This window comes from Acyrthosiphon pisum, chromosome A1 (assembly GCF_005508785.2).
Source record: "Acyrthosiphon pisum isolate AL4f chromosome A1, pea_aphid_22Mar2018_4r6ur, whole genome shotgun sequence".
Lineage (NCBI taxonomy): Eukaryota > Metazoa > Arthropoda > Insecta > Hemiptera > Aphididae > Acyrthosiphon > Acyrthosiphon pisum.
This window is the reverse complement of record NC_042494.1, coordinates 77949967-77961972: the sequence shown is the minus strand read 5'-3', so window position 1 is coordinate 77961972 and position 12006 is coordinate 77949967. Positions and strand designations below refer to the sequence as shown.

Here is a 12006-nt window from a genome sequence, read left to right as displayed (position 1 = left end):
AAAGTCGCTCGGTAAAGTAGACTTATACCTTAAGCACACTTAACAATTTATCAAATATAACTGTACAATAAATGAAAATTTATAATTTACATCACATGAGTACAACACCAGAAATAGAACTCTGTAGGAAAAATAGCTATGCGACTTAGCAAAAAACGCGAAGCCGTTAAATGACCAGACAATAAAACAATTATTTTCGTTATTTATTAATCAAGTCATACTTAGTTTATTATAAAAATAATCTATACATTTGTCCATATAAAAATATATAATATGTACGAAACTTACAATATAAATGTATAACTCAAATCCTAACGTAACAATAAATCAACTCCTATAAATATATATATATATATATACATACACACATACACACACTGACACAAGTCATAAGTTTTAAGTAATACGCATGTAATAATTTTTAGACAGCAGTCCAAATTTGTAAAAATACAAAATACTTTAGTTTCTCTCCTCCGAGATGTGCATTCCTATTTCCACTAATTTAATTTGTATTGCACTTCAGAAACAATGTTAAGTAGATGTATATTGTGCATGTGTATGTATTGTATTAGTATATATTAATATTATAAATTTATAAATATTTATAAATGTATAATATTAAATATGTTATTCGTACACGGTTTAGTAATTCGATATTTTGTTTAATGTTTAGAAAAATAATGTATAATAATATTTTAATAATATATTACATAAAAATTAAACGAGAAAAAAAAATAGTTAGGCACTTTTGGCGGAGAGGGTGTGAGAAATAATATTAATTGTTTAATTATTTACAATAATTCAATACAAAAATAAAAAAAAAAAAAACAACAGGTTATTTCACAATCATTAACAGGGCACAAAAACTAAAAACTAAATAGGATTTTTTTCTTATTGGAATGGCACAGTGTCGCGGAACTTTAATATAAAACTTTGACATATAATAATATTTTTTTCTCTTTAATGAACACAATATATTTTTGAAAAAAAAAAAAAATTAGTTACAAGAACAAATATAATTACATTTATTGCCTGATGCCTCATTCAGTCATTTGTTAGGGGGGGGGGGGATACAATAAACATACAAAATCATAATGAACATTTTATACTAAGTATAGAATAAAAGTACGACCGACCTATTATTAGCACCAGATATATTAGCACTGGTTCAGTAATTATTATAATTATTTGTAAGGACTAGGTGGAATATATTAGGAGTAATATTACAGTCTGTACCAATCCAATGACAGTAAGATAATGATAAACACAGGTGGCGGATATGGTAAGAGATCATTTTTCCAACAGGAAATGAAAATTATTAAAAATAATGATTTATAAAATATTTTTAAGCACTGGACAATGGTTGTTGGGGTTTTATTTTTTAACATTTCAATTCTACGGTCAAAATTATAACTAAGTAAAAAAAAAAAATTTAGAAAAAAAGTTCTCAAACTATCACAGAAGTACACTTTTTATTTTTACACATGTAAACAGTTAAACATTAAGAAAAGCATTCAGTCTTCCCATACTAAATGGGTCAAAATAATAATAAATAATATTAATTCTATACAAAATGAACATGAAAAAAAAAAAAACGAAAATTGTCAGTACCTAAGTGAGTAATGAACTTTTTAGACAATAATCGTCTTATGGAATGTTCTATGATGTTTATGTACCCTCATACAGCGGTAGACATTGGCATATCTGGATCATCAATTTCACATACATTAGTGGAAAGTTCACTCTGACTTGGATATCGTTGTGGAAAACCGTATGTGACTACATCATCGTCTTCGCTGCGATATGATAAGTATAACTCTTCGTCAAGTGTTTCCAAATCCCTGGCTGGATCTGTCGGACAGTTATACATTATTAGCTTAAGGCAATATATAAAATCATAATATCAACTTACCTATTATATGGTGTTGCACCTCGTCGTTACTGTCACTGTGAAAACTAGATGAATCGGGCACTTCACTACCAGGCACTTCACTGATATTGGGCAAAGGGTTTTGGCTGCGACGCACCCAGTCCGAACAGTCCCAATGGTAACCACCTAGTATTTTTGTGTCTTCTTCAGGACAGTGCATTGACATTCTTGGCACTCTGGTAACATCCGGAATCACTTTGAGGTCTATAACAATTTTTTTGTAGAAATAAATTTGATGCCTCTGTCTTATAAGTGCATAACAATAAACAAATTTATGTTCAGCAGTTTAATTTTATTAGTATTAAAATTTGTGTGAACATTATCAAAATTAAAAATTCTGATATATTTAAAGGTTAGTGAGTAATATACATTATTAAAACTCATACGTGCTTAACATAAAAATATCAAAAAATTTAAAAAAAAAAAAATAAGAAAATGCTGTTATAATGGGCATGCCAGTGATGTTTGCAGGAAAATTCTAAATTTTAAATTTCCGAGAAAAATTTTTAATTAATTGTTTTTGTTTATATAAATTTTGTTGTAATTAAAAAGCAGTACTGTGAATGCTATCCTACCACGCAAATATTAAATATTATCATTTCTTTTGAGCTTATTAATTATGTTTAAAAAGAAGATGCTTCAAAATTTAATAAATATTTCTAATTTTTACACGCCTTAAGAAAAAAGTAAGTTAAATTTCAGATGTAATATAAATAAGCAAACAAATTGATTTTTTATTTTAAAGAATGAACTTACACTTTTATATTATTAATTATTCATTTTTATATTCTTACCTTTACCGTTCATTATTTTGTTGTTGCTACCACGGTTTAAGTTGCGTAAATAATCAAGTGGAACATTTTCTAAGTCATCACCAGCTGAACCATAACTCCTCAAAGTGTCTAAATTGTTAAGTTGATTCGCAGCTACAGCAGCCATGTAAGCTGCGTCTGGGTTGCTCGCTATAGCTGTATAAGATACTGGCCGCTAAAAGACAAAAACAATTTAGTATTATAAAAAAAAAAAAAATGGTGTATGCAGTGGTGTCAAGCGCACACATACCTGAGCAACTTCTAAGTTGCTGATTTTTGCAGTTCTTTTGAATTCTGTGTTCAACACATGTATATTCTTGTTGCGACGGGCATTTCGACGTTTCACACGACACTTCCTACAGTAGAGCAATCAATTGGTTATAAAAAAATAGAAACGAGTATTTTTAGCTGAGTGGTTAATGACAAAGAAATTACTGACCTGCATATGATCAATATACATATGACCATAATGATAAAAACTAAGGCTGCTGAGGCAGCAGTCAGTTGAATCCAAGTTATGTGTAAGTTAGATAAAATTGGGGGCCAACAGGGATTTTCATTCCCGGCCAAGCAACGGTCTCCAACACCTCGTGGCTTATCACACTTGTATGTCCCATCGATTTCATTATCCGGTACACAAATCTCATCCACAGAGCACTGACATTCTGATGTCATTTTATTTTCGCATCGTTTACCGACAAAACCTAATCGACAGGCGCAATGGGGTTGATGGGTATGTGCAGGCGCCACAAATGTTGCCATATCGGTAACTATTGTCTGCACCTGATCTGCTAGCCAAGTAATGCGCTGACTACACACACCCTGGCCAGGCGTACAATTACAAGGGGGTACATTGTTTGATATGACCAAGCCAGCCTTTTGAAGGGCGGTGTGCATGGTGTTTAAATCAGTTCCCTAGAAAATAAAATTCAAAAAATTAGAGGATAGTCAATAGGTAATACTGTTCTAAAATTTAACACATGATTTGATCAACTTACGCCTCTGATGTAGAGCAAAATATCTAGATTGCCTTGCGGAGCGTCCTGGATGCTGATCAAATTTACATCCTTACCCAGATTCAATTTTAAAGTACGCATCAACAATTTCTTTTGGCTGGATATGAAATGTTGCGGTGTTACAGACTTTAACCTATAAAAATTTATAAATTGTGATTTGTTTGAAAATTCAATATTTTTATTGATTTATTCATACCTTATACTTATGGCTTCATTTAGCATATCATCAGTCAACGAGTCTACAACCACATTAACTGTGGAGTTTGACGAAAATTTACCATCACTGACCGATACATTAATGGAGTAATAGCCAGCGTCTAAACCTTGTGGTGCTCTTATCTCTCCTGACCTCTCATCAATTTTGAATAGTTGATTGTGGTTCATCACATAATATGCCAATGTATCATATTCATCTTGGTCAGTGGCGTGCACATGTCCTAATGATCCACCTTGCCAACGGTCTTGCCAAGATCCTACCCAGACTTCTAGTGGCGTTATAATAGGTCGAAACTGTGACTCTTCAATTACCTAAGGTAAAATATGATGCAGTTAGAAACAAAGTTATAGACCAGTGAACAATTTCAGTTTTATATTCAAAGATTTATTTATGCAAATAGAATTTGGTTTATTTAATTTAGGATATCAATTGTATGTGCAATTAAAATGCATACAACTGCAAAAGTTAAATATTAAACAATGTTTTTTTACATGTCTTACATAATTTACAAACAGTCTTGAATTTTAATATTTAGTTCTATAAAAAAAGGAAACATACGCATTGATTGGGAATTATTAAACATTGTTACCTTAATATGAAGCCATGTGTCGGAATGCAGAAATGGTTTGTGATTGTCAAATACTCGTATAAGTAGTTTATAGTTCTGTTGGAAACGATGGTCTAGAAGCATAGCTGTCTTAACTGTACCATCAGGATCAATACTGAATGCATTGCCGTCATCATTGTTGCGAATGTCATATGTGAATGGGCCACCATTCGGTTCTAAGTCTGCATCTGTCACAGAGAGTTGGCAAACAATCCAACCAGGTTTTTTGTCCTCCTGAAAAATTGATATAACATAATATTATTGTGTACTGTGTACAAGTGCAACAGAGGGTGAGTATTATTTTGTTCACGTGTTTCATTATGAAACTAGGGTAAACATTTTGGAGGGAGGGTGCTATAATCTCAGTAAATAATGAAATATGTAAGTTATCTCATGTGAAGGCGTTGTGCAGTCCCCATTATAACTCAAATGTAACAAAGTTTATGTAGTAATCATAGTCGCTAGTGTCGCTGTCATCAGTTGTCTGGTGAACTGGGCACGACACCAGCCGACATTATTATTATTATTATTATTACCACTTTTATACTCAGTTACTAGTTAGTTCACTTTTGCCGATTGTTGTTGTTACTTGTTATAATGTACCTCTGTCGTTACTCGTTGATTACATAATGTGTGCAAATCATGCTTTTAGTCATGTGTTAATACTTTATACTTTATAATTATTCTTTCAGACCGCTACTTAAGTTTAATGTTTATTGCAGAATAAGAAGTGTGCTATTGTTATTTGTTTATGAATTAGTATATTTATTGAATCGAGTTATGTAATGAACCCAAGTTATTATTGTTATTGATCCTGACTTAATTCTTCTGTCTACATTAATTTTATTTTCTTCCTGTACTGTTGCAATTTTAATAGTATTTCAACATGATTCCCAAATTTGTAAACCTTTTTAGAAACACATATTATTTTCATAATATGTTCAATATTATTGACTTGTTTTGACAAAGATAAGTTTGCGACAATAATGTTGTAATAAATTGTTTAGTTAATTCAAAAATGTTTATAGCAAACTTTAAAACTATATAAAAAAAAATGTTGAGGGCTATTTCTGTCTTTTTTTTGTATATTGGTGGAGGGAGGCGTTAGTTACCCATATTTGTTAATTATGTATAACATAATACTTACGTGGACAAAAGCTGAATAGTTATGCTGTGAAAACAATGGTGGGTTGTCATTAACGTCATTCACTTGTACTTGGACTAATGCGAAACTCATGAGTTCAGGGACACCAGAGTCGGTAGCTCGAATTTGTAAATTATAAGTTGATACCTGGGCAGAAAAATTAATTGTTTAAAAACGATATTCAAATATTACATACAATAGAAAAATACTTTTTAATGAAACCTTAATCTAATATATTTTTATCAATTTAACATACTGAACAATATAGATGCCAAAAAAAGAAGAAGTTTGAATGCCCATAAAAATAGATTATTACCTGTTCACGATCTAAAGGTTTGGCAACAGTGATGTTGCCTGTAAAAGAGTCAATGGCGAACTGCTGATGGTGGTCTCCTTTAACCAGGGCATAACGTATTTTACCGTTAAGTTCGCTGTCCAAATCAGTTGCCGAAACTTTAATAACAACTTCACCAACATGTACGTCTTCATCGATTTGAGTGGTATACGCCAGTTGTCCAAATATTGGTGCATTGTCATTGGCATCCAAAATTGTTATGTTCACCATTGCCTGGTTACTCAATGGGGGTTCACCCAGATCTGTTGCTTGTATTGTCAGCAAGTAGTCACGCACTCTTTCATAGTCGAGCATTTCAAACACACTTATAACACCAGTTTCTGAGTTTATCGAGAATTTGTTGTGTTCGTTGCCACCAGCAATGGAATACACTACTTCGGCATTTTTACCAGAGTCGAGTGATGTAGCCAATACTCTGGTTACTTCAGTGTCTATAGGTGCAATTTCAGAAACAGTAGCATAGTATGTTCTGGAAAGACAGTTTAATGTTAGATAAAATTGCAAACAGTTGTTTGATTTAATTTACCTTTGGACGAATATTGGTGGGTTGTCATTGACATCCAATACAATTACATGTAACTGAGTGAGGCTTGAAAGTGGAGGGGAACCTTGGTCAATGGCTTTGACAGAAATATTGTAGGTCTCGCAAGTTTCACGGTCCAATTTTTTAGCCAGCGTTACAATACCACTATCGGACGAAATAATAAAATGATTGTCAGCTGAATCTTGTAATGAAAACTTGAGTTTTCGATTTAGCCCTAAAAAAATCATAACAATTTTTGTTACATAGTTCAAAAAGTATTTACATCCAATTTAAGTTTACCTATGTCAGCATCAGTGGCATGCATCTTAATCACTATGGTACCAATTTGTGCGTCTTCTGACAGTGAGGCAGTATTATTATTATTAGAAATAAATAATGGAGCATTGTCATTAATATCCAACATTGTAATTTCCACTTTAGATATGCATTCCCATTCGCTTTTCTCTCGGTCTTGCACGTGTGCTTCTAAGTTGTAACGTGACTGCAGTTCACGATCTAGAGTCACTGCTGTTTTTAATAGACCTGTAAGCATGAACAATATTTGATTTTTAATATAAAATATATTTTATTTTATTTATGTTAAATTAAGTAAAATATTCTGTAGATTTTGAATTATTATTCAGTAATAAAACACCTAGTACTCAATTTAAAATGTATGGTTCAACAAATAAAAATCTTAATTATTTAAGTAAAATTGTTCTAATAAATAAGAAGTTGTTTTGATATAAAAATTACCAGTATCTATATCCAAGCTAAAGTGTTCTGCTCCATAGCCAGTTAGGTAATATCGTAATTTCGGATTTAAATCAGCATCACGAGCTTCTATTTTTAATATAAAATTGCCAACTGGCACTCCTTCTGAAAGCATTCTTCTGTAGCGGTGATGAAGACAGTAGGGTTTTTCATCTAATAATAAAATAAAATAATTGTTTTTAATTAAAATATTTTTTTGTTTAGGGTGTGTATGATATACCATTAACGTCTGTGACTGTGATATGGAGCTGTGTAGTTGAAACATAAGTTCCATCGGTAACTAATATTGAAAGTTGATAATTGTCTAATGTTTCTCGATCTAATGTGTTGGCTACATAAACTTCACCAGTTGACCGGATGGCGAATTTGGAATGAATATCCCCATCACGAATGTGATACATTAATGTGGCTGGTAATTCATTGTCATCGTCCACTAATGTTAATTGTACCACAACTGTTCCAGGTAGCGAATCTTCCTCGACTGTAATTTTAAAATTGCGTTAAGTTATGTGATTTACATTTCAGAGTCAAAATAATAGTATTACCTGATGCTGCGTATGAAGTTTGAGAGAAACGTGATGGGTTGTCGTTATAGTCAACCAAAGATATATGTACTTTAACTGTAGAGTTGAATGATGGTGTTCCACTGTCAAATGCTACTACATCAAACATATAAGAAGATTTTACTTCTCGATCCAAATTTGATACAGAAACACTAATTGATCCTGAGTACTGATCGATCACAAAGGGTACATTAGATTTGGAGCTTATTAAATATTTGATTTCACCATTTTTGCCTTCATCTAAGTCAATCGCACGAGCTATAGGTATGAACACAATTATTGGTTATGAACGAAAATAAGCGAATTAAAATATAAATATTGCATTACTTTTCACCACTAGAGTGCCTTCAGCAATGGTTTCTGATATTCTGGCACTATAAAAGTCATTGTCAAACTCTGGAGCATTGTCATTTTCATCTAATACTTTTACATAGACTTCAGTCAATGCAGTTAATGGAGGGGATGATTCGGTGTATGCAAACACGCCAAGTATGTGGAATGCTTGTTTTTCTCTATCCAACAAACCAGCGACAGTTATTTGGCCTTGATCGTTTATTGTAAATAGTTTGGCGGTCTCCTCTGAAGCAGTGATTTTATATTTGGTTTCAACTTGAGAAACCAATTTTACAGTTGTCACAATAGTGCCTGTTAAATTTAAAATGCATGTTCATATAATACCTATTTAGTTACGAGATTAAAAATATCCTAGATCATACCAATAGGAGAATTTTCTGTTAAATTAAATTTCTGGTCTTCTTGAAGGAATACAGGAGGTAGATCTTCAGGTGATAACACAAATAGCTCTATAGGAACATCTGATTGTCTTGGTGGCGATCCATTATCCGTTGCTCGTATAAAAAATTGATACACATTATTTTCTAAAAAAAAAAAATAATAATTAATTGATTTAATTTAAGATCTAAGTCACTACTAAAAATTTGATCTAAAAAAAAATGCATACTTAAGGATTCAACTGTTTTCAGAAGAACAAGAGCTCCTGTATACTTGTTCACAGTCATTAGTTTTGTTATGTCGCTGGGTTCAATATCGTTGATTGAATAAGTAATTTGACCAGATGGTTCTTGGTCATCGTCGACTGCTTTCACCTATTATTTATGAAAAATAATCACAATATTAAAGTTAGTTTATGGTTTTCAATTGCATGTAAGTTATAACTATTATTGTAAGTCTAACCGTGAGGAATCCTGTGTTGACTGGCAGGGAACTGTGTATGCATGTTTTGTATTCCGGTAAAAGGAACCGTGGTGAATTATCATTTTCATCGCTCACTCGAACTCGAACCAAAGTATATCCACATCTAGCTCCTTGGTCACAAGCCAAAACGTTTAATTCATATAGCGATACCTCTTCACGGTCTAATGGCATCCTCGATATAATTTCCCCTTTAATATAGAAGATACATGTTATTGTTATAAATTATAATTATTATGTATTATTTTTGATTTTATATTATACATACCAGTAATATTATTGATATTGAATATTTTAGACATCTTTTTTGACGGTATTGAGTAGCTCACCTCGCCATATGGACCTGTATCATTGTCTATTGCCTGAACACGAATGATTACAGTCCCCGACAATTGATTCTCTAAAATGCGACCATCGTATTGGAGTTTTTCAAACACGGGATTATGTCTGTTAGTTGACACCATTTCAATTCTAACTCTTGAGAAACTTGTGTACACTCCATCACTTACTGACACATTAAGAACATGTTCGTTTACAGTTGCTAACTTGTTCAGGTTTGAAACAATTATAATTCCTAAACCAATTGGATTAAAATTATTACAAATATAAATATTATTACTAGCATAATTTTATTCACTCTTACCGGATTTTGAGTTAATATCAAACATTTGTTGTGCATTTCCTCCAGTTATGCCATACACCAGGCGTGAGTGATCAACAATATCTGGATCGGTAGCAGTAACCATAGTTACAAACTGCCCTCTTTCAGCATCTTCCGATAACCAACATGAGTATGAAGATTGTTCAAATTTTGGTGCATTGTCATTAACATCCAGTACTATAATACAATTATTTCATAATTATTACATGGTTTTTAAACAGAAAGGAAAATAATGTTAATATCTAACCGGTAATCCAAAGGTGAGTAGTGGTGCTAAGTGGTGGTAGACCTGTATCAGTTGCTTCTAATACAACGTGGTGAAATGGCCGTGTTTCGTGGTCTAACGATTGTTTCAGATAAATTGAACCTTCTTTTTCGTCTATGTGAAAGTAATCAGTAGAGTTTTCTTCATCTTTTTTAATGGAATATTTAATCACACGATTTATATCTAAAAGAATAAAAAAAAATTATTATAACCAAATATTTTATTTGATAAAATGTCAATTTAAAATGTTCTTTAATTTAATTTCATAAAATGTATTACCAGTGTCATTGTCAGTAGCTGTGACTCTCAGTATAAATGAACCGAATGACGCCGATTCTGATATAGAGATGTTATAAGAGTCTTGATAGAATTCGGGGGCACAATCATTTACATCTGTTACCATGATACTGACCAACACCTCTGCTGATACTCCAGATACACTGTCTGTAGCTCTAACAGTCAATGTATAATGTTGGACTTGTTCATAGTCCAAATTGTCCACAGCATACAATAAACCTATTTAAAAGTAATAAGAGTTTACTACATTGGTGTATAAGTAGTTCAACATAATTCATGCTATTCAAGACACATATGTTTTAAGTAGTTAGCTAATTTGTTTTCAGATTTTTCACTTATAAAAGAATACCAAAGTTATAATATTCCACACAAACATTGAAGAACACAATAAATGACTAAGATAAATCTGAAGACAAATGTTTAAAATTAATATAAAATATCACCTAAGAAAACTTGGACATAGTAATTTGAAGTTAAATATTTTATGTTATTATAAAAAGCTGTGTTTAAGGTTAATCATGCGCAAAAGTAAAGATTTATTATGGTGCTTTAATTCCTGATGTCCAAGTTTTGGAACAAATGCAGTTTAGTTCCCACGCTATTATTTCGATTTTTTCCCCCCAAAATGTGTGTTTTTATGCACTGAATACAAAAGTCTAATTCAAAAATTCTCGCATTTTTTTACTTAAAAAGTTATACCAAAAAAACTATAAAACAGTAATTTTTTCAAAAATACGATATCTTCGATAAAAACATCGAAAAACTCTTTGATTTTTTTTTAAAATTGTATGTTTTTTATGATGGATGGAAATATTCTAATAGATTTTAATTATCGTATTTGCTGTTTAAAAATTGAACCAACATTTACACATGATCAGAGCTCGATATCACAATATCCCTCCACCCTCGGCAGTGACTACGCGTTATCGGCACTCGTCCCTACGTTCCTCGGCGCCGTCGCTCCGCTCCGCAAATCAAAAATATCCCACGACTTACTATGCAAAATCACCTCAAGTAGGTAACAGGGACAAAACAATTATGGATACCTATGTGAAAATTTGAATTAAAATTGATATTTTGCTTGGACAGTGATTATGCGTGTATCGACACTCGTCGCTACGCTCCTCGGAACCATCGCTCCGCTCCGCAAATTGAAAATATCCCTCGAATTGTTATGCAAAACCAACTCATGTAGGTCATATTGGTCACTAATATATTTTTCTACATTTTCACCAAACAATTTTAGATGATATTATAACAAGAAAAATACCATAATTAATAAGAGGCGACAATCCAATATGAAAACGTAGGAAAGCAAAGTGCATGCGTAAATTCATAAAATTGTAAACTTTGGAAAGATATAACTTCCAAAATAATAATTTGTGAGAAATTTTGAATTAGACTTTTATATTCAGTGCTTTAAAACACACATTTTGGGGTGAAAAATATAGAAAAAATCGCGTGGGAACTAAACTGCATTTATACCCAAGTTTTATACTGGGAATCTAGGAAGACTCCAAAAAAAAAAAGCACAAACACACACAATAGAATAACTATAATGTGTACTCACTAGTACCACCGTAATCATCAGCTGTTGACCACCAAGAAAAGAAATAAAATACAAATAGTA

At 32.0% G+C, this 12006-nt stretch overlaps 1 protein-coding gene across 3 annotated transcripts in view; it reads right to left on the bottom strand.

Moving 5' to 3' along the window:
• Positions 1-202: 202 nt before the first annotated feature.
• LOC100164473 (fat-like cadherin-related tumor suppressor homolog) overlaps positions 203-12006 on the bottom strand; it is a 163167-nt gene continuing 151363 nt past the window's right edge. For 2 of the 3 annotated variants that reach the window (XM_003242029.4, XM_016801538.2), the window contains 24 exons: positions 11947-11967; positions 10359-10595; positions 10062-10262; positions 9797-9991; positions 9422-9727; positions 9136-9344; positions 8903-9047; positions 8658-8819; positions 8269-8586; positions 7924-8199; positions 7599-7859; positions 7361-7531; positions 6905-7147; positions 6608-6839; positions 6043-6550; positions 5730-5873; positions 4565-4816; positions 3955-4286; positions 3741-3891; positions 3182-3657; positions 2993-3098; positions 2725-2917; positions 1913-2134; positions 203-1851 (listed from right to left, as the gene is read on the bottom strand). In XM_003242029.4, the coding sequence (XP_003242077.1) occupies positions 1679-1851; positions 1913-2134; positions 2725-2917; positions 2993-3098; positions 3182-3657; positions 3741-3891; positions 3955-4286; positions 4565-4816; positions 5730-5873; positions 6043-6550; positions 6608-6839; positions 6905-7147; positions 7361-7531; positions 7599-7859; positions 7924-8199; positions 8269-8586; positions 8658-8819; positions 8903-9047; positions 9136-9344; positions 9422-9727; positions 9797-9991; positions 10062-10262; positions 10359-10595; positions 11947-11967 (5534 nt within the window). In that variant the 3' untranslated portion in view covers positions 203-1678. The remainder of the gene's footprint in view (positions 1852-1912; positions 2135-2724; positions 2918-2992; positions 3099-3181; positions 3658-3740; positions 3892-3954; positions 4287-4564; positions 4817-5729; positions 5874-6042; positions 6551-6607; positions 6840-6904; positions 7148-7360; positions 7532-7598; positions 7860-7923; positions 8200-8268; positions 8587-8657; positions 8820-8902; positions 9048-9135; positions 9345-9421; positions 9728-9796; positions 9992-10061; positions 10263-10358; positions 10596-11946; positions 11968-12006) is intronic. The other variant, XM_003242028.4, reaches the window with a different exon arrangement.